This window comes from Vipera berus (genome assembly GCF_964194415.1).
Source record: "Vipera berus genome assembly, chromosome: 1".
Classification (NCBI taxonomy): domain Eukaryota; kingdom Metazoa; phylum Chordata; class Lepidosauria; order Squamata; family Viperidae; genus Vipera; species Vipera berus.
Window position 1 is genome coordinate 176,391,972 of NC_138202.1, and position 24,068 is coordinate 176,416,039.

Sequence of the window (24,068 nt, forward strand, 5' to 3'; positions counted from 1 at the left end):
TATATACCTTGGGGGCACAGATAAACTCCCAAGTGCCCCAACAGCTTCCAGAGAGGTCCCAACAACCAGATGACTGCAAAGAAATATAATCCTTCCATTTCTCTCCTTGCCAAATAGCATCCTGTCAGAATTCATACTTCAATTCCTCCCACCATCCAATCAGAACTGATGAAGCTTCTTGGATGAGAAGCGAAATGACTTCTTCCCCAAGGAAAAAAACATAAGTTAGTTGCCTTTTGAAAAAAAGCACCTTTGATACAGTATTTACTAAAAGGAAGTCATGGTATTTTTATTTAGTTGTAAGCTGAATGACTATATATATATATATATATATATATATATATATATATATATATGTATGTATGTATGTATATGTATATGTATATATATAACTATAAAATAGAAGTGAGAATGACAGAAAGGTGTCAAGCTTTGTAGCCTGCATACATATCACAAGCAAACTGTGCTGAATATAAATCAAGGCCACCAAGTACAGAGAATGCCATAGCAAACAGGTTCTGCACGTACAGATATGGATTACTAAAGCTGAGGAATAGTTTGAAATCCATACAGTTTCTCAAGCTGGATTCCTTTCTGGGCCATTTCAGCAGAAGAAACCAGTAGCCGAAGGCTGTTGTGTGGACCCTATTCGGACCTTCAGCCATGAAAAATAAGGGCAGATGTACTGAAATCTCTCAACTGCTTATCATTCTTCTACAATTACATGATAAAAGCAAAATCCCTACCATTTTTGTTTTCTTGGGTTTTATCTTTCTTAATCGTGGGAGCTGCCAGTCTTACCAGGTAGACCAGAAAGGCAACTCAAGTAGATAAGCTAATTCTACTTTGTTGTAAAGCTACATTAACAGAATCTTGCACATTCAAAACTACAAGTCTTCCACCATCTCTTTTACATCCTGAGAAACTATTATAGGTAAAGTCCCTTATAAGCCTCTTGCTCTGCCCACTATTCAGCTGCAGGTTATGTCCTCTCTTATCTGAATGTTCCCTAGCTAGGCAGTATTCCCCCCTCCCCAAGTTTTTTTTCTCCATGTGCCATTACAGGCACTTACCATCCCTTTATTTAGACCGGGGTTTTTCAGCCTCAGCAATTTTAAGATGTGCAGGTTTCATCTCCCAGAATTCCTTAGCCAGCATGTTGACTAAGGAATTCTGGGAGTTCCACTGTGCACATCTGGAAGGTATTGAGAAACACTGCGTAAAACAAATGCAAAACTTCCAGGGGTTTTTAATTACCCCAACTCCGGTCATCTTTCCGAACTACAGTAATATTTTGGGTTATTACGTATCCCTCTCTTACTTTCCCTATACAGCTCGTTACAACAAATCGTTTGAAGCAGGGGTCTTCAAACTTGGCCCTTTTATGACTTGTGGACTTCAACTCCCAGAATTCCTCAGCCAGCAAAGCTGGCTGAGGAATTCTGGGAGTTGAAGTCCACAAGTCATAAAAGGGCCAAGTTTGAAGACCCCTGCTTTAAAGGAACTAAGGCGATTTACTCCCGACGAATAAAAAATGCGCCCAATACGAGCATTTATCTTATTTGCTGATCTTGGCTTCGCTAGCCGTAAAGCATTCCCAAGACCACGGGAGGGGATTCAGCAAAGAAAGCAAAACACCGGGGGAGCAGCCGCCAGAAAAGAAGCCAACGTTCCTCGCCGCCTCCTCCCTCCGCGCAGCTGGCCTCGAGCCGCCAAGCTAGCAATCCCTGGCCAAAAAAAAAAAATGGCGGTGCAGGAGGGGCGCAGAGAACCTTCTGCCGGGCCCCTCTCCTTCGGCTCGCCCGCGACTCCCCCGCAAAGGCCTCGAGCGGCGGCGGCGGCGGCGAGATTCGGCCGGCGGAGGGGGTCGCTCTAGCTGGAGCAGGAGAGGCATCTCTATGCTCCAGGCCTCCAAAGGCTTACGTGGGAGCGGCGCGCGAGGGTCGGAGCGGTCTCGGGAAGGGATAGAGCAGGGGTCGGCAACCTCGGCTCTTTTATGACTCGTGGACTTCAACTCCCAGAATTCCTGAGCCAGCATAGCTGGCTCAGGAATTCTGGGAGTTGAAGTCCACGAGTCATAAAAGAGCCGAGGTTGCCGACCCCTGGGATAGAGGAAGGAAGGGAGGGAGGGAGGGAGGGAGGGAGGAAGGAAGGAAGGAGGGAGGGAAGGAAAGGAAGGAAGAAGGGCGAGCTCGAGCTCAGCAGACGACGGCGGGGCGGGGCTTCGCGGCGCCCGCGGGCCAGGCGCTGAGACAGGCAGTTTAACAGCGACTCCCCTTTGTGTCTGGACTGAGAGAAGGGGAGCCGCTGCCAGCCAGCCAGCCAGCCAGCCAAGCCAAGCCCAGCTGCCGGAGGCGGGGAGGCGACGCGACGTGAGAATCCCCCTGCGCGGAGCCTTCGCGGGCAAGGCTCCCTTCGCCTTGCGGAGGAAGAGACGGGCAGCTGACTCCCCGGCGGGCTGGTTGGAAACAGGGGCAGGGCGGCGAGCGAACGTGCGAGGGGTGCGGGAGGGCGAAAGGGTTTGGCCGCCGCGGGTTGCGCTCGTCACGGGTTCCCTGCTCAGGTTCTGGGCGCTGGCGAAGCGGGCTCTTGCGAGGGGAGGAAAGAGGGCGGAAGAAGTGACTCTGCCCTCCCCTCTTCCCGCTGGAGCCGCGAAAGGAGGGAAGGGGAAGACAGAAAGAAAGTGCATTTTCCCGAGGGCTGCCTAAAGAAGAGGAAAGGCCTCCTTGCGCCGGGAGCTGCTCGGAGCCAGGAACTGGGAAGCCCCGATCTGCTGCTGCTGCTGCTGCTTCTTCAGAGAAACGCCAGGACTTTCTGCCCGTTTCCTTTGGTTGGAGTTATTTCCTTTTCCGCGTACTTGCGTGCGTGTGTGTGTGTGTGTGTGGGTGGGTGCGCGTGTAAAAGCAAAGTGGACGCCGGGTGTGTTAAATTTCATTCGAGATTGATGGCACGTAATGGGGCAGTGGGTCCTTAAAATTCCCCGTAAAGAAGATGAACGACTTCTTCTTTCTAAGTGACAGGAAATAGCCTTTTCTTCAGAAAAGAGACAGCACAAAGATTTGGATCCTGTTTTCCGCATCTTAAATCTTGGCCTTTAAATCTGTCTACATTTTTTCCTTTTGTGGCGACAATCGATTTTTTGGTGTGTGTGTGTGTGTGTCCTTTTCACCTCTGGATATGATTCATTTGAAACTTGAGTGGTGTGGTGAAAGACTGAAGAGACATGGGAGTTAATTTCAGTATTACAACAATGACCATCATCTTAAGAAAAAGAACATGCCTGTCGTTTTGAGGAAAACTCATCTTCTGAGGCCAAGCCCTGAACCATGAAGGCAGATGTGCTTAATGAAGTAAAAGCTCAAACGGCTCCTCTTATCTATCACTTGCCCTTCCAGACTGGATTGTAAACTGAGAAATTAAGACTCTTGGAAGACAGCAGATTTCCTCCTGTCAGCATTTTTTAAACTACACATAGCTGGATCCCTCCAAATATGACTGACTTGCTGCAGCACCTTTTACTGGTGCTCTTGTTCTCCAGTGCCACCTTACAACTCAGCATTGCGGCTGGTAAGTAGCCAGTGGGTGTAACATGACAGCATGTTCTGCAAACAGATTAAATTGGATTACTTGAATTTAAACCAGTGGATTTCTGATAAATTCCATAGGAATAAATGGTGAATTTGCATAATTTGGTTCAGTTCTGTGGATGACATCCACACTCTTTTTTTTGCCAAAGAAATGGCGTGTGGCTTAGGTTTTTTGAAAATACCTTGGAAATTATGTTCAAAGGTGTGTACTTATTTTGCAGTATTTTAGATGAGCACAGTCTGTGTCATTAAAAATATTTTGATTTTAAAATATCAAGATACATATTTTCAAAGAATGTTTCTAAACAAAGTGATTAAAAATTTATTAGTTGGGCATAAATCTTTGTTCACAGCCATTGAGATGATCAGTGGTTTTTCAGGATCATTAACATAAAAATGTAACAATATATATTCTAGGCATATTAAATTAATCTGTCAATGTCTAGAAGGATGATACATAGCTATTCTATGTGCATTTTGACCAGTTTTTGTTGGCATGTGCTTTGTTAATTGCTAACTATATTTTGGGCATTTTAAAAGAAATGGAAATTCTCTTCATATATACTTCATGTGTAATTTTGATTTTGGCGTAGGCTGGTCTAGGAGTGAGGATTTATGCTCCAAAGTATTGTGTCTTTACTTTTTTTTATTTCATGGATTTCATTCCAGCTATTAGGATGCATTACATTGTTACAAACGTACAAGGTTTTCATTACTAGAAATGACAACCTCTTTTTATTTTCCTGTTACTATTTTAATGACATATAGAGTTGTATAGGACAAGAGATACTTCTTGGAAAATTTTGCAACAATATTAGAAGGATAATCTTAATAATCTGGTTTAACTGGAAATTATGTTTTAACAGTTTCAAGAAACTAATATAGCAGGATTTAGTAAAAACCATATTTTTATAAATCATATTTTAATTTATGCAAATATAAATATAGATGATTCTTAGCTATGCTCAGTATTCTAATGTTAATTGTAATATTAAGCACAATTGAAGTTGTACTTTCACTAGGTTTTTAAAATGATATGAAATATTTGCTTATGTGGAATATTTTGTGTCATTGGCATTTAAAGTTGATGCCCACTATTCCTTTCTCTGCTAATTCTATAGACTTTTTCTATAAAAACTGGATTTTTAAAACTTACATGTAATTATAATATAACATATTTAATTTGGAAAAATATGTTTTTCCTGTCAAATTTGCTTAGCACTAGCAAAATGATAAGAATTGTTTTTATGATTTCTGAACTAAATAAACAGATACAATATCCTTGATCTGTTACATATAATGGAAAAAGGGGTATATCAGCTGTGTTTACAGTACTGTTTTGACCTACCTTCATCTACTGATATATATATTATTGAGTTGGGAAATTTCCAAGCAATTCTTATACAGATACAAGTACATTCTTTTGAAACTCAGCCAAAACCACCATTCAGAATAATTATTGACTTTCTACAGAGTAGTTTTAATATATGTAAATTCACAGTTTCTAACACTGAATAGTCAATATAGTTTTACAATATCTGAAAATATAAAAACAATGTAAACAAATTCACTTTTAATTTCAGAATATATTTTTAAAGCATTTCTGCATTTTTAGTGTCAGATTGTTTCTAATTTCAAGTTTATCATATGATTAAAAAAGAAAAAAGGGATTGAGAAATTGAAGGGAAGTAAAGTTTAGACAAAAGTTCTTAATTTTCTCAGATTCTTAATGTTCTAGGATGCTTTGAATGCTCAAATGTAATGCAGCCTGATGGTGGAATTTTGATAATCAGTGGGAATAGAAATAGGTGAAAACTACTGATCTTTCAGATGAGCTAATTTGAATGCTCACACTTCTATCCTTTCTTTTTACTGCTTGTGAGGATTGTTGAAATTCACAGAAGGAAAAGCCTGGTGAACTGGCCCTGTAATTTGACTAACCTATTTTTTTAAAACAAAACCCTTTTAAAGTGAATGTGCTTTAATATATATATTTACATGAATAATATCTGCTTTCCTCTGGCCTTACTCTCTTTTATCCAGATGTATTTAATGGAATATTTTAGTTCTTTTCTTGAAATTTAGCTTTCTGTCTTATTGAATCACATAAATCAACCCAGATGTATATGTTCCATATCAATCTTATTTAAGAAAAATGTATGTATTTAGGCTTAGGTTTGTAACCTATGTTCACAAATATTTAGCATAACATAACATAAATGAATATTTTAAATTTGTAATTATTATATTTGCCAAATATAGATGTTTATTTTACATTTGAGGAGCCAGAAAGAAAAAAATTAAAAAGTTATTAATTTAATTAAGTCTTCAAACTAGAATTCTTACTTGTAAATACTATTACAAATACTATTATTTTTCAACTCCTGGAAATCATTGCAATCATAAACATGTACAGCACTATGTATTTCCTGCACTAGAGGGAATTATTTTCATATTAATACATTTTACATTTAAAGAATAACACTGGTTATTATCTTTTAAAGTTGGGAATTTGTAATGCGTAAGTCAAGAACATTTGTGATTTATGTGGTACCTCTGAATTAGAAAAAAAAAGGGAAAAGTGTTTTTTTTCACCAACTCTTGAGCTTGGAAACCAAGAAGTAGCTTTTGTATGAACAATGACTTAGCAATTTTTTCATAATACATATATTTAAAGTGGTGTAACCTTTGTTTCTGATAGCTTCTTTTTTGGATGCATGATATATATTAAATACATTTAGTGGTCCAGTAAAATTTAAATTTCAGGTACTTCTCTTAAGTATTTGAGAAAAGAAAAAAATAAGTTGATATATTGAAATAAAAATCAGTGTAGGTCTGGAATATTAAAAATAGGGTGAGCAAATCAGATCTCTGAGTATTTTTTCCTCCCAGAACAATTTAAAATTTTGAATATTGCAGTTAACAGGACAATAATCAGGTTTTAAATACAGGTAGTTCTTGACTTAGAACTGGTTACTTAATGATCAAAGTTATGATAGACTTCCCTCGCAGAGCTAGTTATGACCCGGTTTCACACACACAAACACACATACACTGCAGTCCTATGTCCACATTTTGGGTGATTGGCAACTGGACTGCATTTGCAGCCATTTGCAGAATCACATGGTCACATGATTGCGATTTTCAGTATATTTTGCCCGTTTCTGGTCTTTCTGGTTTTTGGCACAAACGCCTATTGAATATAATTGGTTCATTTAACAACTGCCACATTTGCTTAATGACTGCTGCCAAAACAGTTATAAAACCAGGCAGAGTCATTTGGTAAACCACTTAATGACTGTCATGGCATATTCTGAGCTCAATTACAGTCATTAGTCAAGGACTACCTATCAATGAAAGCCCCATTGATTCCTCACTAAATTTGTCTAGACACCATATATTTGATGCATATGCAGATTTACCAGATACGTTTCCTCATGGATCTTGGGATCTTTAGACTGAGAGAGTGACTGGTCCATGGTCACTAAGCAGGATTGCCTAAGTGGGACTAGAACCCATTATCTCCCGCTTTATAGCCTGACACCTCAACCACTACACCAGAATGGCTCTCATATGATATATACCAAAGGTTTATGGCAGTTCATTTTAGTTTAAAAATGCTATAATTATTTTCATAGTTATTGGCTAGCATTATGTTAATAAGAAACCTACCGAGTTCCCACCTCATTTTCCTACCTGTTTAGTTGTTGCTTAGGCACCTTTGGTTTCTATTTCTGACTGCGGTTGTTGTTTCATCTGAATTCTTAAACACTAGCCAACTTCAAATGGTAGTCTGTAGAGCTGTTTAAATTAGCCATAGTTAAGATTAATCACAAGTGAGATGGAGGCAGAAGCTTCTCATTTCCTTGTGACTGCAGTATGGGAAATTGTTTGCCTGATGCTTATGTAATGTTAATGTACAACTTAACTGTGAAATCTTTCCCTCCCTTATTCTTAAATGTTTCCATACACTTTTAACTGATTTTATATTTAAAAATTGTTCTGTGACTTTACATTTAAATAAGCAGAGATATGCTGCATGATAGTTGTTAGAGAAAATAGTTTTACAAGAGTAGTAAGTGTAAAAAATGATCATAAATCACTTTTTTCAGTCTGTTGTAACTTCAAATGGCACTAAATGAATGGTTGTTAAGTCAAGGACTACCTGTACTTTATTTGGAGAAAAAATTAAGTTTTAGAATGGTTAGAGTAGGGATATATATATATATATATACCTGTGACCCTCTATTTACTAGATTTGCTTCTTAATAATGGATTCTTCAAATGAAAGATATGCATTGCTGCCGTAGCAAACTTCTTAGTGCATAGGAATAAAGCAGATTACAGGTAAATGAATATACACATTTTGTATCATATAAATTATACTGTGTATATTACCATATGCAGTATATATTCCAATTAAGTTGTTAGTTTGCTAGAACCACTCGTATTTTAGTTGAGAATAGTTTTAATTATCATTTGATAAACCATAGGTCTTGATTTTTACATCAAGATTGTACAGCAAAAGTTGTTTATCACATGTAGGTAATCCTTAAAAATCCCATGGTATGTTTACTAAGTCCACAGTTTGAAGGGATTAATCTTTCACTGTTTCCTAATGTCATTTTTCAGAGCTGTGCACTGCTACTAGAAAGGTTGTTATTTTTTTCTGATCGTTGTCATAGAAATGACTAAATTGTTATTGCCTTCCTGGGTATGATGAATTTCCTCTTTAATTTTTTAGCACATTGCCCATGTTTATCTGTACTTGAGCCCAAGAATATAGACCAATTGCCACCTTAATTTCTTATCATCACCTGTTACTTCACTTCGCTAAGTTGACATTAGCATTGTCTTTTCAAATTTTTAGCATTAGATTCTTTCATTTTCTGACCCTACTTGCATAATGCATAATAAGCTTTCTTTACTTACAGCTGATGAAATGTTGTTACCTGAATGTCTTAAATTGTTATTGTTTCAGACTTCAGTTTTGTTTCTATCATCTCTTCTGTTATAAGTACAGTATTCATATAACATATTTCCTCTAAATTGAACAGATATGCTACAATATAAATCCTTGTCTCAGTCCTTTTCTCTTTCTGAACTAGTAAATTTCCCCAAATTGGATTACTCTAGAGCCTTATTCATTATAAATGTTAATTAGAAGAACATTCAGATATTCTAACCAACCATTAGCTTTAATATAGTCCGCATTTAACTTAAAGTAAAGTAACTCTTCTCCTTACATTCTCTTGTTTCTTTATTTCTGTCTTCTGTTAGGTATCTGATTCAATTTCCTTTGATTTTCTTTTCAAAAATTTTCCTATTCATTTGGCATTGTTATATATAAAATCTTACACAAAACTTAGTGTGAGGAATCCGTGTAATGGTTCAGTAATTTACAGATTCTCTTCGATTTCCCTTCTGTACCTGTCTGCTGCTCTTTTTGAATTCACAGTTCACACAATGTTCCATGTATGATGATATAGAACTGTTAGCTTTTAAAATGCTTGTTCTGCAGTGTTAAATATTCCATACTGTACCTGACACTTTTTTATTTGACAACAGTCTATAGTCTGTTGTAATGCAACTCATTTCTGAATATATCTCTCTGTACAAATGTTTCACTTCTTTCATAAAGTTAAAGGCAGATTGAAAGATTATACTGGTGATCCTCGGATTATTATTCAGGAACCTTTCAAAGTTACAGTGGTACTGAAAAAGGATGACTTATGACTGGTCCTTCAAGTTGCATCCACTGCAGCATCCCCGAGGTTACACAATCATGATTCAAGCACTTGGGCAACTGGTTTGCATTACAACAGTTACAGTATCCCATAGTCACATGACCACAATTTGCAATCTTCTTTACTGACTTCGCATAACCAGAGTTAGTGGGCAATCCAACAGGCGGTTTCAAGTCACTCTTGCAAATTTCTCCTGCTCCTACCACTTTTTCTTCTGCTGATCCTTCAGGTGCATGGGGATATTGTACTCTGTAGTGCATACTTCATAGCACCCATCCGCCTGCCTGTACTCTGTAGCACCCACATACAGCACCTGCCTGCTGTTACTCCATTGCATTTACTTGCGTGCCAGCCTGCTTGTCTGGGACACTTTTCAATGATGTGCTTCTGGATTCCCACCACTTCACATGTCACCGTCATGTAGGTCCTCACTAAACAAGCTGTGTGCTCCTCACTTAACGATGGCAACAGGGACTGCTGGGATTGCTGTCACTAAGTCATTCTGCTTTGTGATTACATTGCTTGGCAATGGAAATTCCAGTCCCAGTACTCCTTACCTGAGGACTACTGCCATGAAAATTCCATTTATAAAATGTTTCATATACTTTTTCCATTCTCCTTTATCTTAATTTGTAGATTCAGTTACTATAGCAATGAACGCACAATTGAAAGATCAAATGACAAGGTTGGGGATGGGTCATCATGGAGAAAATCTATGTAATTTTTGTCAGCATCCCTGTATGTATATAGTTTTAAGCCAAATGCTCTAGTATAAATAACTTATCCAGATAAGTAATTGCTGCAGATATTCTAACATCGGTATTTTTGCTGCAAGCTAAGTAATATATACCTTCGAAGAATTTGAAAGAATGTAATTCAGTAAGCTTTTCATTTGAATAGGCCTTCTTTCTCATCTAATTAGAATTTTGTCTCCCCAATTAGATAATTTCTTTTAAACCCATAGAACGAAATAGTGACTTACTTTTGTTTCCTATTGTTTTGCCAGGAGCAAACAATATGAGGAAGATAAACAATTATTTTTCAGTCAGAAGCATAATTTGAATAACAGAAACCACAAAGTGAAATAGTATCACAGATCAGTTTCAATCAGTTGATTCTCTGGATTACTAGAGAGATTGAAATTGGAATTGATTCTGTTTTGCCAGTTAAGAACTATTAAATGGATCCTGAATTTTCATTGTATTATTGTGATTACCTCTGTCTCCTATTTTTGTACTATTCAGCAATTCTATTGCTCTAGATCAGACATGTCAAACACAAGGCCTGGGGGCCAGATCCGGCCCGCAAAGTGGTTTCATGTGGCCCACGAAGCCATCCTGGAAACAGTGAGGGAACGGCCCCCACTGTCTTGGCCCTGGCCCAGAGACCCTCCTCCTGCCAGAGACCCTCAGATCTGTCCCACTCCTGCCCAGGCCCCCATAGGCACCCTTGATGTGAACGATGTAGAGCTGGCCACGCCCACCCAGTAGGCCATACACACTCTAGCCATGCCCACGCAGTAGGCCATGCCCACCCAGCCCCCTGAGGGCAACCGCAATGCTGATGCGGCCCTCAGTGAAATTGAGTTTGACACCCCTGCTCTAGATCATGGCTTTTCAACCTGTGGTACACGTGGCAGTGGTACGCAAACCTTCCCAGCCTAGCCCTGGGTAGTGGGGGAGGGAAGGAGCTAAAGCGGCGCAGGGCAGGACTTGCCTTGAGAGAGTCCTCGGGAGCTGCAGGGCTGCTGGGGTGAGGCAAAGGCCCCAGGATCAGCACTTGTGGCACACCTGGAAGATAAAGGAGGAGGAGGGGTGGAGACAGGAAGGGATATAAAAGGAGGCAGTTTGGGCTGGAGAGGGAGAGAAAAAAATGCAGCCTTGGGAGGAGGAAGAGTCAGCTGGAGCTGCACCGAAGGTAAAAGGAGGAGGGGCTAGAGAGGAGAGGACAAAAAACAGGCCGGATGGAGCGACAAACAGGTAAGAAACGCAGCTGGGGAAGGGTCGTGGCATGAGAGTCTGCCTGCAATTAGTGCAGGTTCGCGTCCCACCAGGCTCAAGGTTGACTCAGCCTTCCATCCTTCCGAGGTAGGTAAAATGAGGACCCAGATTGTTGGGGGCAATTAAGCTGACTTTGTAATAATGCCGCTTGGGGTGTGTGTGAAAGCCCTAATAAGCAGGCATATACATAGAATGAAGGCTACTGCTAAGTTTGTAAAGCCGCCCTGAGTCTTCGGAGAAGGGCGGGATATAAATGGAATTAAAATAAATAAATAAAATAAAATAAATAAATAAATTTTATTTATTTATTTACCCAATTTATAGGCCGCCATCTCAACAAATGATTCTGAGTGGCAAACAGAATTAAAATAATAATATTATGGGTTTTTTTCTAGTCTTTGGATATATAAAGTACTGAAGTAGCAGCAGGATTGCTTTATTTTGTTGTTACTTTGACATCCCTGTAGAATTATCTTCCTTGAAAAGACTACAGTGTACTGTACATCCATATTTTTAAAACCTTTCAATGGCAGGGAGAGCATAATTGACTACAGTGTGATATTAGCGGAAAGAGACAGCATTTATTTACATTAGATTGTTTAGCTTTGCTCTTTACAGATTCAGATTTTTAAAAAATGGCTTAGGGTAAAAAGATAAGTGAATTGAATTATGAGCCAAATTGTATCTTCAGAATAGTTTGATTGATTTAATTTATACTGCTGCCCAACTCACCAAAGCAACTCTAGGCATCTTATATTCGGTTAGAAGCATAGGACAAACACCCAAAACAGAATAACTGACTAACCAAGGACAGCCACTGTACTCATGACCTTCCATTTCTAGATAGGCTCAACCTATGCTCTGGCCAAATGCCTTGGGGAAGAACCAGGTCCTTAATCAGGGCTCCTTAAATCTGGGGGGGGGGGGTTTAAGAAGGGGGAATGTTGTTCTACAGGAGAGAGTCATTGCAACACAAAAGTCATGCCTCTGGGATCTCCATCGAGTAAGTTTGTTTCACAGAAGCATTCTCACTTTGCTCCATGAGATAACCAGAAATAACTAAAGACAGACAGTCCTGCAGATAACCCGGCCTTGTGCCACGAAAGTCCAAATAGGTGATGAATTGTCACAGTATTCCTCTGATCCTTCTTACCCCAGGAGAGTGACTCCAAAACAAGGTCACTGGATGGATAGTTGAAATGAATGTTTTTAAATGTAATTGCAATGACAATAAAAAATGACACATTTTTAAAACAATAGTAATTAAAGATTTTCACCCCAATAAAAAAATTGGGGTGCAGATAAGCAAAAGCTTGATGCATTCAATATCTAAACAAGTAATTGATTTTATATTTACTTACGATAAAATTCATGAGTTCTGTTTCTCATTCTGGTCATGAGTTGCTGTTTTCTATAATTTTATTTATTTACATTTTTAAATGTATTAAACCATTTAGAACAGGGGTCCCCAACCCCCTGTCCGTGGACTGGCATGGCATACCAGCAACCGGGCCACACAAACAAGTGAAGCCTATCCATTGGATGCAGGCAGCACACAAAACCATGCCCCTCTGGGTCGCGGAAAAATCTTTCTCCATAGAACCAGTCCCTGGTGCCCAAAGGGTTTTGAGGGCCTCTGATTTAGAATCATTAGATCTGTAAAATATAATTTGTGCCTTTAACACCATAAATATTAAGATAGGATTAAAGTATGTTCAAATTGATTATATTCTAGTTGGATATCATCTAGTGAAAATAAACTCATAAGAGCAGTGTGTTGATAAACAATGTTGGCTTTTGTACAGCAGCTGGTGGCTTAATAGATTTGTGCTGCTATTAACTGGAAGAGCTGAAGCAGAACAGAAGCTTCTCTGTATTCTGACCAATGAACTTTGTTCTTGTTAGTTTAGGATAAATTATTATTGAGTTTATTTTAATACTATAAGTTATTGCCATTTAATTTTGTTTGAATAGAGTCATTTGAATTAGTAAGTCCTTTATGTGCATTTTGTACATTTTTAAATCTTTCTTAATCAAAATTTTCTTTAATGGGTAAAAATAATAAAATGTAATAAATGAAGGTAGCTATAAGACCTATAATATTAATATAATGCTGAAGAAAATTCTAAAATAATAGTAGGCTTAGATTATTTTTATAGCATTGATTTTAAATCAGATAATTTATTTTGGTCCTAAATCGTTTTAGCCTTTAGGATACCAGGCAATTGACTAAATAAATTGTCCAACTTCAGGATATCTAACAGTAAGAATAAAAGTGAGGATTGCTTGAGACAGACAGATATATGGGCACATGGAAAAACATGAACTTGTCAAAGAACTGCTTCCCTCTGATTACATTAGGCTACCATATTCAGAGGCACCTCCTGCTTATTTCTTATTTCGGTAGCATCTCAGAGACGTTTCTTGCATGGGTTTGAATGTGCCACTATTCAAATAAAACTATCCATCTTTTACAGTGTCCCCTGGTATCGACATACACACAGAGTGACCTGCTGCTCAGAAATAATCCCTACCATCAATGTGGCCCGGCATTGGGCTAGATAGAACTATATAAATTTATGTTTTTATTAAAGTTTCCAATCTTTTTACATTTAAATCAATAATTTTCTCCTTTGTAGTTCCTGCATTTCTGGCACGAGACTAGAAGAGAAACATCTTGCAGTTGGCACAAGTTTCGACTGCTGCCTTCCCTATGTTATAATGCCTGATCAAAATCTTATTTGCCGGAATTGGAGATTACAAATTCCAGTTGAGACATTTTATTGATAACACAATGCTCATACAAACATTTATTATAACATTTTTCCAACATTTGATGAGGAAAACCCTAATTTTAATAATCCTTTATTTACATATTAATGATTAAGTATTCCAAAGTTTCAAAAGATATACTGAGAGTCTTGAAAAAAATCAAATAGGCAGATAATTTTCGGTTTCAGAGAACCATAGCAAAGATGGAAAAGCTGTTTAAACATGTACAGCTCTAATCACTAGAGAAGTGTGAAGATTTGGAAATCTCCTATTCTACTAAGTTCAGTAAAAGGCAAACCTCTTTATATTCTATGGAGAATATACATGTAAGGAACCTGCTATTTTCATTTCATTTTTTTAAATGAATTTTGATAGGAGGCAGAGAGGTAATAAATTTTTTACTTTATTTCTCTGCTTTTTTTAATTTTTAGAGACCATACGGGCAATTGTGTGTTCTCAGTTGCATAAGATACTCAGAGCCCTTCCAAATCGTCCTGATGAGAGAGAGAGAGAGAGAGAGAGAGAGAGAGAGAGAGAGAGAGAGAGAGAGAGAGAGAGAGAGAGAGAGAGAGAGAGAGAGAGAGAGAGAGAGAGAACTGCTGCTACTTTTTTTGTACTTAGCATGGAAAGAAAGCAACCCAAAGTAGAAAACAGCTCTCTTTCTCCAGGATCCTTCCTTCCTTCCTTCCTTCCTTCCTTCCTTCCTTGCTGAGTGTACTGAGAGGCAACTGTGAGTTCACAGCCAGGGAGTGAGTTAAGTTAAATGATGAAAATAGAAAATGATGTGTTATATGAAAAAAAGGAATGGGGGAAAAGCGGAGAAGGGTACAATTGCTGGGTGTTCTGCCCTTATTTATTGAAGCTGAACTAGGATGTTTATGCCTATGGGAGTCGTACATAAAAGAATATGTATATGTGTAGGATAAATAATGATTGAACAATAGAACAATGAAGAAAAGTATCTGCCTACTTTTGAATTATTATTATTTTTAATTAAGACCATCTAAACTCTATTTCTTTGGAGGTAATAGTAGCAGTAACTCCATTGAAAGTTCAACACAGAAATATTGACCTTTTTTCTTTTCCAGAGTTCCCAGAAACGCTTACAGAATTGGGGGTATTAGGAATATAGTTGGCTCTTAGTTAAACTTAAACATTTGAATTTCTGCTTATATGGCAAGCTCCCTTCTTTAACTATAATACTGGTTTTTCACATAAACTACATGATCATATGGAGTTGTGAAAGCATTACTAGATTTATGTAGGCTAATATCATCCCTTGGATACAGTCGTATTTGGGATGTAATGTTGTGCAGTACATATAGTCCTCAGCTTACGACCACAATTGAGCCCAAAATCTCTGTTGCTAAGTAAGACAGTTGTTAAGTAAATTTTTCCCCATTTTATTACCTTTTTTGTGATTGTTGTTGAGTGAATCACTGCAGTTGTTAAATTAGTAACATGGTTGTTAAGTGAATCTGGCTTCCCCATTGACTTTGCTTCTCAGAAGGTCACAAAAACTGATCACAGGACTGCAGGACATTGCAACCGTCATAAATACATGCCAGTTAACAAGCATCCGAATTTTAATCACATGACCATGGGGATGCTGCAATGGTTGTAAGTGTGAAAACCAGTCCTAAGTCACTGTTTTCAGTGCTGTCGTAACTTTGAATACCAAATGAACTGTTGTAACTCGAGGAGTACCCGTACACTTGGTTGCAGCTTGTCTGGAATGTACTTGTGGAAGTTGATTCATGTACAGGAATAAATATTTATTTATTTAAACTATGTAAAGAGCCAGTCACCTGACAGCAGTGACTGGGCGCATACATACAATGATTAAAGTACAATGATTATATTTTACAATATAAACCAATGACACCATGGTTAAAGAGTAACCTCTAAGACAGGGGTGTCAAACTCAATTTCATTGAGGGCCGCATCAGCATTGCGGTTTCCCTCAGGGGGCCGGGTGAGTGTGGCCAGGGTGGGCGTGACCTGCTGGGTGGGCGTGGCTAGAGTGCGTATGGCCTACTGGGTGGGCATGGCCAGCTCTACATTGTTCACATCAAGGGTGCCTATAGGGGCCTGGGAAGGAGTGGGACAGATCTGAGGGTCTCTGGCAGAAGGAGATGGGACCGGGGCAGGTGCCAAGGCAGTGGGGGCCGTTCCCTCACTGTTTCCAGGATGGCTTTGCGGGCCACATGAAACCACTTTGTGGGCCGGATCCGGCCCCCGGGCCTTGTGTTTGACATGTCTGCTCTAAAACAAAATGCTACATCACCAACAGAGCTCACCTACCTGCCTGACCCAAATGCCTGAGCAAACAATCAGGTCCTGAGAGCTTTATGAAAGGCTTAACAGGGTCAGGGCCATCTACATTTCTGAGGGGGTGATATCCAACATAAATTCTACAACATTCCTTGGCAGTAATTAATTTTCTTTGCTCATTCTAAGACTGTGGCAAAGCTGAAACGCAGCCATTTTTAATGAACCAGTTGTGAATTACTGTCTGGTGCAGTGATTATTTAAATATACTTAGCTGTGATGGGCATAGAAAAGCCATTACAGTACTGATATTGTGGCAGCAACATCCTGAGAATAATTGTGTTAGTTTTCTGGGCATATCTAATTAAAATGACTTCTGTGCAATAATTTACTCTCATAGTATGGAATCTTTATTTAAAGTAACACATTAAGTTGCAGGAAATCATGGAACCTCAGTGTTAATTATACAAAAAATAAGATTATCTTCTTTGTATTACAAGAGATATTGTGAGCACTTTCAGATATAATAGCTAGTTACGAAATGTCTGTTTTAACAGAGAGAAAATGGTTAAGCTTGTTCCATAGCAGACCGTATAACTTCCCAGCGTGTTATATGTCTCCTCAGTTTTTTTGTTTTTCTGTGGTGAGCAAACATTCAAACCAGACTGGAGCTGTCCATTCTTTTTATTTTCAGTGTTTGTGAAGTCTAGTGATTAATTTTGCAGTATGTTATATTTAACTTCTTGTTAAATTAAATAATTACAGATAGTCCTCGACTTCATTTAGTGATCATTTGAAGTTACAACGGCACTAAAAAAAAGTGATTTATGTTTGTTTTTCCACACTTACAATTGTTGCAGCATTGCCATGATCAAATGATCAAAAGTCAGGCGCTTGGTAACTGAGTCATATCCCCCCCCCCTTTAGTGCCTTGTGGATCCCAATCTAATTTTAGATTTAAAACCCTGTCTGAAAAAAACTGGTCTTAGAACAACCAAAATCATTTTTCATTGCTGCTTCAGGTCCATCTGTTGTGGTCCTTGGAGAGTGAGAGTCATGTCTCCGTGGTAAGTCTGTGTCATGGGGTTATACTGCTTTTGACTAACCTTGCAAGTCTCAGGAAACAGGATGATGGTCAAGTCGGATCATTTTTTGTTCGTATAGTGGGTTCTTTGTCTTGTACTGCTGCTATATTGGTCTTGGATGGGGTGGCACTGCCCCAAAAAGTTCCCCAGTAATCTGGCGGTTCTCCTGGACTTGCAACTCCTGCTCAAAGAGCACGTACTGACACAGCCTACGCGAGTACTGCTCAGCCGCTTATTCGTGAGGAAAACCCCTTTTCATTGAACAAGGCAGGACTTTGTAAGAAAAAAAAATCCCTTTTATTTTGACACAGCTTTTATGGAACAAAACTCCAGCCAGTCCTTTAGCTGTTGAGATGAACAAGATCAGTCTCTTGAGTTTTCAGCAGGAATGCTGAACACACACACACACACACAAACACATAGAAATCCAACAAACCTGGTTAAATGTTAAATGTCCAAGAATCCTGATGCAAGGAATCCAACAACAGAAGCACAAAGCCATAGCATGAACGGTTGCCTTCGGCAACCAGCACCTCCCATGCCTCTCTTCTTTATAGTCCAGCCAGGGCGTGGCTTCTTACTTTGCCTATGCAGCGGCCCCACTGCCCTCCATTATCTTGCTCGCCTCTCCTCTCTGCACATCTGCGCATCCAGGACTTGTCCCAGTTGTTCCTCCTCCTAGCTTAGTTCCACTCCCCAAAACAGCTGTGTCTCTGTCTGAGCATGAGTAGACGGCCCAGTTCCACATCTGGCTCAGAATCCTCCTGCTCCTCTGAGCCTTCCACAGACTCTGATGTGAACCCAGGCACCTCCTCATCCGATTCCTTGGACTCGGCTGCCGGATCCACTGGCAGGCGAGGAATCACAACAGAGCAAGTGGCAGTTGTGACCATGAGGGCCTTTGCACAACTGTGGGTTGTGCACCGATTATGCCCCTTACTGGACCAACAGCCCTATTCACAGTCACTCATTTATTTATTTATTTATTTATTTATTTGTGCCCTAGTCACCTCCCGTCTTGACTTTTGCAATGTGCTCTACATGGAGCTGTCCTTGAAAAGCAGCCAGAAACTCCAGTTGGTGCAAAATGCAGCGTCCCACATGGTTTTGTGTAGACCTCGGTATGGACATGTGTTACCTGGAGAACCAGGCCTGGAGAACCCAGAGCCAGATGGATGGAGCCCATTAAATGGCTGATAGGAGTGTGTGTTGTCACCGGAATGGGATAGGGGGTTATTATTTTATTATTTTTATTTCTTTTATATTGTGTTTTTATGTCCTGTAAGCTGTCTTGAGTCACCATAAGCAAGTAGGCAGCAATATAAATTTTCCAAATAAATATTCTAGGGATATGACAACTGTAAACTCTGATGTTAACCCCTTGTAAACTCTGATGATAACCCCTGTTCATTATGAATGTATCAGCACATAAACTGCATTTTAAAAAAATAATTTTAATTAATTTTCAAAAGTAGAAATTTGAAAAATTAAAACTACAACAAAAAGGGAAAATAGGGAAAGAGAACACAGGGAAAGCTAAAAAAATGACACAACAAAGAAAAAAAATGACATGAAAAATAGTTACTGCCGACCCTATTTGACACAGATACAATTATATAATGACATATTCTCTCTTTTAGTTTAGCAAAAAGCTTATACAAAACAAATATAAAAGATGTACCTTCCAAACAGTTGAATAACACCAATGTATAATATCATAATCTCTTACTCTAAATAAAACGTATGTCCCACAAATGCATCATAACAATTCCACAAATACATGTAATATTGCAAAATATTTCTATAATCAAATATCTATAATAAAGCATCTTATAATAAAATGTATTCTATTAAACTCCAACAATGCACAACATCTGCATTTGTAGCAGATGTAAACTTTAAATCCCCAAATCAGAACTTTTTTTTTCTTTTATCAAGCAAAAAATCCAAAAGTGGTTTCCATGTAGAAAGAAAAGTAGTCAGTTTTTTATCTTTAATCAAAGTTTTTCATTTCAGCCAGTTCAGTTAACTTCACAATACTTGTAAAACTTCTTCCATTGTGGGAATTCATACATCCCTCCATCTCTGTGCATATCATATCTTATGGCAGATATCATTTATAAAAGCCAAGTCCATTATCTTTTTTCAGCCTATTTATACACCAAACCTAAAAGGAAACCTTCTGGTTTCTGCACATGAACTTTAAGAATCTTCAGGATAGAGCAGGGGTGTCAAACTCAATTTCATTGAGGGCCACATCAGCATTGTGGTTGCCTTTGGGGTGCCGGGTAGGTGTTGCTGGGGTGGGTGTGGCCTACTGGGTGGGTGTGGCTGGGGTGGGTGTGGCCTACTGGGTGGGCATGGCCACTTGCTTCAGGGGTGCCTGGGCAGGACTGGGGCAGATCTGAGGGTCTCCAGTGGAGGAGGATGGGACCGGGATGCGCGCTGGGACATGGTCCCTCCTTCCCACCCTCCCTCCCTTCCTCTGTTCTTTTCTCCCTCCCTCCCTCCCTCCCTCTATTCCTTCCTTCTTCCCTCCCACCTTCCTTCCTCCCTGTTCCTTCTTTCCTCCCTCCTTTTTTCACTCTCCTCCAACGCTCCCTTCCTTCCTTCCTTCCTTCCTTCCTCTCACCCTCTGTTCCTTTTTCCTTGTTTGTTCCTCTGTTCCTTCCTCCCTCCTTCCCTCCCTCCCTCCCTTCTTCCCACCCTCCCTTTTTTCCTCCCTCCGTTCCTTCCTTCGCCTTCTCATCTTTTTCCTTCCCCCGTGCTCAGGAAGGGGTGATGGGAGGGGGAGAGATTGCCAGCGCTGCCATGTTGCTGCCGGTCTTGCTATCTCGTGTGTGTGGGGTATCTGTGCCAATGAAATGGATGCCTCCTGGCTGCGAGGCTGTAGGTGCTGGTGGGGTGTGTGGCATTGATCTACAACCTGGTTGCATTCATCAAAGCCAGAATGTGCTCAGCCTAAGATCTACTGGAACTAGCAAGGAGCTGCCCCGCCACCTCTGTCCTGCCCCCCAGGTGTGCATATAGGACAGGGGTCAGCAACCTGAAACAGTGAAAGAGCCACTCGGAACCAGTTCCCTCACAAAAGGAAAAACTGGGAGCCGCAAAAAATGTGTGCACATGTGTGTACATGCGTGCATGCGCAGAACAGGGCTTGACTGAAGAGTGGAGCCAAGGCGAGATATGCACTTACCCTGCATAATTTGAATTGATTGGTTGAACTTTTTTAGTCCCACTTTTTTTTTTTGAACTGCACATGGCAGAGGACTGGGAGCCGCAGGAGACAGTTGAAAGAGCCACATGCGGCTCCGGAGCTGCGGGTTGCAGACCTGTGATATAGGAGATGGCCAGTGCTGGCTCCTGGCTGAAGTCAGCCTGCAGGGCAAGACAGCCAGCAGGGACGCCGGACTCTCTTTGCGTGTGCACCCAGGGGGCAGGGTGGGGCTGCCCTGTGGATTTAAGGCTGAGTGCATTCTGGCTTTGATGGACGCAACCAGGTTGTAGATCAGCGCCACCCCCACCAGCACCTCCAGCCTCACAGCCACGAGGCATCCCTTTCCTCAGCACAGATACTCACTATGCGGGATAGCAAGACCGGCAGCAACATGGCAGCACTGGCAATCCCCTCCCATCACCCCTTCCTGAGCGTGGAGGAAGGAAAGAGATGAGAAGGAAGGAAGGAAGTGTAGCAGAGAGGGGAATTGGGGGGAATTGGCTCTGGCTGGGATCAACGCTGGCTGGGAGGCTTTGCCAGAGCTCTGCGGATTCGGCAGAGTTCGGGAACTTTGGCAGCCTCCGCGGTGGCTGGCAGTGGGGCGGGGCTCTCGGGGAGGGACTTTTAAAGGGGAAGAGGAGATTGACTGGGGGAAGAAGATTTTATTTTCTCTTTTCTGGAGAGGCAAGCCAGAAGGAGGGAGAACAAGGTAAGAAGTTGGCGAAAAGGCTTTTTATTCTCTCTTGCCACCTCTGCCCTGCTCCCCGGGTGTGCGCACAGGAGACGGCCAGCGCTGGCATCCTGGGTGAAATCAGTCTGCAGGACAAGACAGCCAGCAGGGACTCTGGAGTCCGCTTGCGCACGCACCCAGGCCACAAGGCAGGGCTTCCCCGTCGACTTAAGGCTGAGTAATATTCTGGCTTTGATGGATGCAACCAGGTTGTAGATCTATGCCCAGTCAGCGGGCAGTACTTCACTCTTTCCAGAGCAGGTCCCCAGGCCGGATGGAACCACATTTCAGGCCGCATTTGGCTTACGGGCCTTGTGTTTGGCATGTCTGGGATGTAAACCGCATTTAATGAAGAGCCAAGCCATGCTACTAGCTGTACAGTTTCATTTTAACTGTAATAACATCTATTTACAGATGAACTGACTATATCCCATTTTCTGTCACACTGAGCTGGGAATTACTGTTTTCAGTCTACAACCTTGTGGCTAGGAGAAAAACCAGTATGATTCCTAAAATTGATTGTGCTGCTGAGGTTACTCTAAGCATAGCTGATATCCTATATAAGGAAGCATACTTTTTTTTGTCTTAAAGTAACCCTGAGAAAGGGATATAAAAATGAAGGGATTGAAAAATCAACCTAATTGGGCAATAATATGAGATGATCTGCATATTATGTTTTCCAGGTGATTTTTCCATTAATCTATATATTTAAATTTTAATGGAGCCTCAGAGATGAATACTGTTGTATACATGTTGTAAAATTGTTCCTTTAGGGACAGAAGAAAGATAGATAAACCATGCCTCCTTTTAACATATTGAAAATATATCATGAATGAGCTGTATTCTGTCCCTGCTTCTGAACTTGGAGGAAGGCAGAGTGCAAACTTAAAAACACAAAATCTTCAGTATCCAAATTTGAGAATAGCTATATATATATTATCCTTGCTTTTGTGCTATAGAAACTGTGAAGTTATTTTTTTTATTGAGAAGAACTGCTGGATTTAATGCTGATTTATTGAAATAATGTCCTGCTCTGATGCTGGTAAGGAAATGGTAGACAAAAGTGTTTTCCTGAATCAAAATGACCTAGCGACTATTTATTGATATAAAGATTCAGCTCTAGGGGCAGCATCCATACAGGTAAGCTTTGTTTAGCGACCACATATGGGACTGGCAACTTGGTTGTTAAGCAAAGTGATCGCTAGGTGAAACTTCAGCTGTGCCTGTGATCCTATCTGTGCTTACCTTTGCTTTGAAGACCTGCAAAGGTTGGAAATGGGAGGACTGGTCCCAAAGTTACTTTGTCATCACTATCATGACTGCAGATGGTTGCTAAATGATACACTCACTACACAAGGACTACCTGCAATTGAAGTGGGGAGGTTTGTATCTTCCCAAAGTTTTCAATAATTGCTACTGACTTTGCATGTCAATAAGAGAAATGTTTCAGAGTTAATGTTTTGATATGGTATTTAGAAGATTAATTAGAGCTGTGCAACCTACCTGAATAGAATGTCTAGAAAGGTCTAAGAATCTTACTTGTTCTCATTAAATGAATAAATTACCATTTCTGGGTTCTGAACTGACCATTTTTAAAAGTTCATTTTATGCTGTGCAAATAGTTAAGGTCTGAGAGGCAACAACTTTCCCAGCTGACAGATTGTTTGCCGTGTGCAGCTCAGGCAAGTGGAAGCTCAGCTAGTCTAGAAAAGTCCATGAACTTCATTCTAGGTGAAAGATAAAACATTTAGTCTCCAGTTCTGATAATTGTTATACAGCTACTTTGTGGCTCACATTCTACAGTCTAACATGTCTGGGAAACAGTAGGTTGCTAACACATTGAATCAGACTTTTATTTAAAGAGAATAGAATTTAGAATTTAAATAATGTTTACAAAAAAGTAATAAGCAGCATTATTCAATCTGTGGTGTGGTGCATTATATTTAACAGTGTGTGACTATATATGATTATACTTAAAAATACATATCGATTATTTAGATTGAACAGTTCTTGTTTAAAAGGTTTATTTTTTATATTCTGATAAGAGTGGATCAGAAATTATCACGCAGATTGAAACTTAGTGAGTGGATTCATTTAGTAAACAGATCCTATCTCTGCTTGTACAAGTAGTTTCAATTTATAACCATAGTTGGGGGACTTTGCCCAGGTTCGCCTGGTGCTCCAGTTGCGGCCCTATCTGAACCGGGATGCCTTGCGTACAGTCACTCATGCGCTCGTGACCTCTCGTTTGGACTACTGTAATGCTCTCTACATGGGGCTGCCCTTGAAGACCACTCGGAGGCTCCAACTGGTGCAGAATGCAGCCGCGTGAGTTGTGTTGGGAGTCTCCCGATACTCCCATGTTACACCTTTGCTCCGCGAGCTGCATTGGCTGCCGGTTGCCCTCCGGGTGAGATTCAAGGTGCTGGCAATGACCTACAAAGCCCTACATGGCATGGGTCCGGATTACCTATGGCAGCACCTGCTGCCGGCGTCAACCTCCCTCCGTCCAGTGTGCTCCCACAGAGAGGGCCTCCTCAGGGTGCCTCCGATCAGAGAATGTCGACTGGTGGCCCCCAGGGGGAGGGCGTTCTCTGTGGGCGCGCCAGACCTGTGGAACCGCTTGCCGGTCGAGCTCCGGATGGCCCCCGACCTTCGC

The 24,068-nt window shown here is 40.5% G+C and overlaps 1 protein-coding gene across 1 annotated transcript in view; it reads left to right on the forward strand.

Annotated features, from left to right (window-relative positions):
* The first annotated feature begins 2,226 nt into the window (after positions 1 to 2,226).
* Positions 2,227 to 24,068, forward strand: part of BMPR2 (bone morphogenetic protein receptor type 2) — an 87,498-nt gene continuing 65,656 nt past the window's right edge. Inside the window, exon 1 of the mRNA XM_081328201.1 lies at positions 2,227 to 3,567. Coding sequence (XP_081184327.1) covers positions 3,492 to 3,567 — 76 coding nt within the window. The 5' untranslated portion in view covers positions 2,227 to 3,491. The remainder of the gene's footprint in view (positions 3,568 to 24,068) is intronic.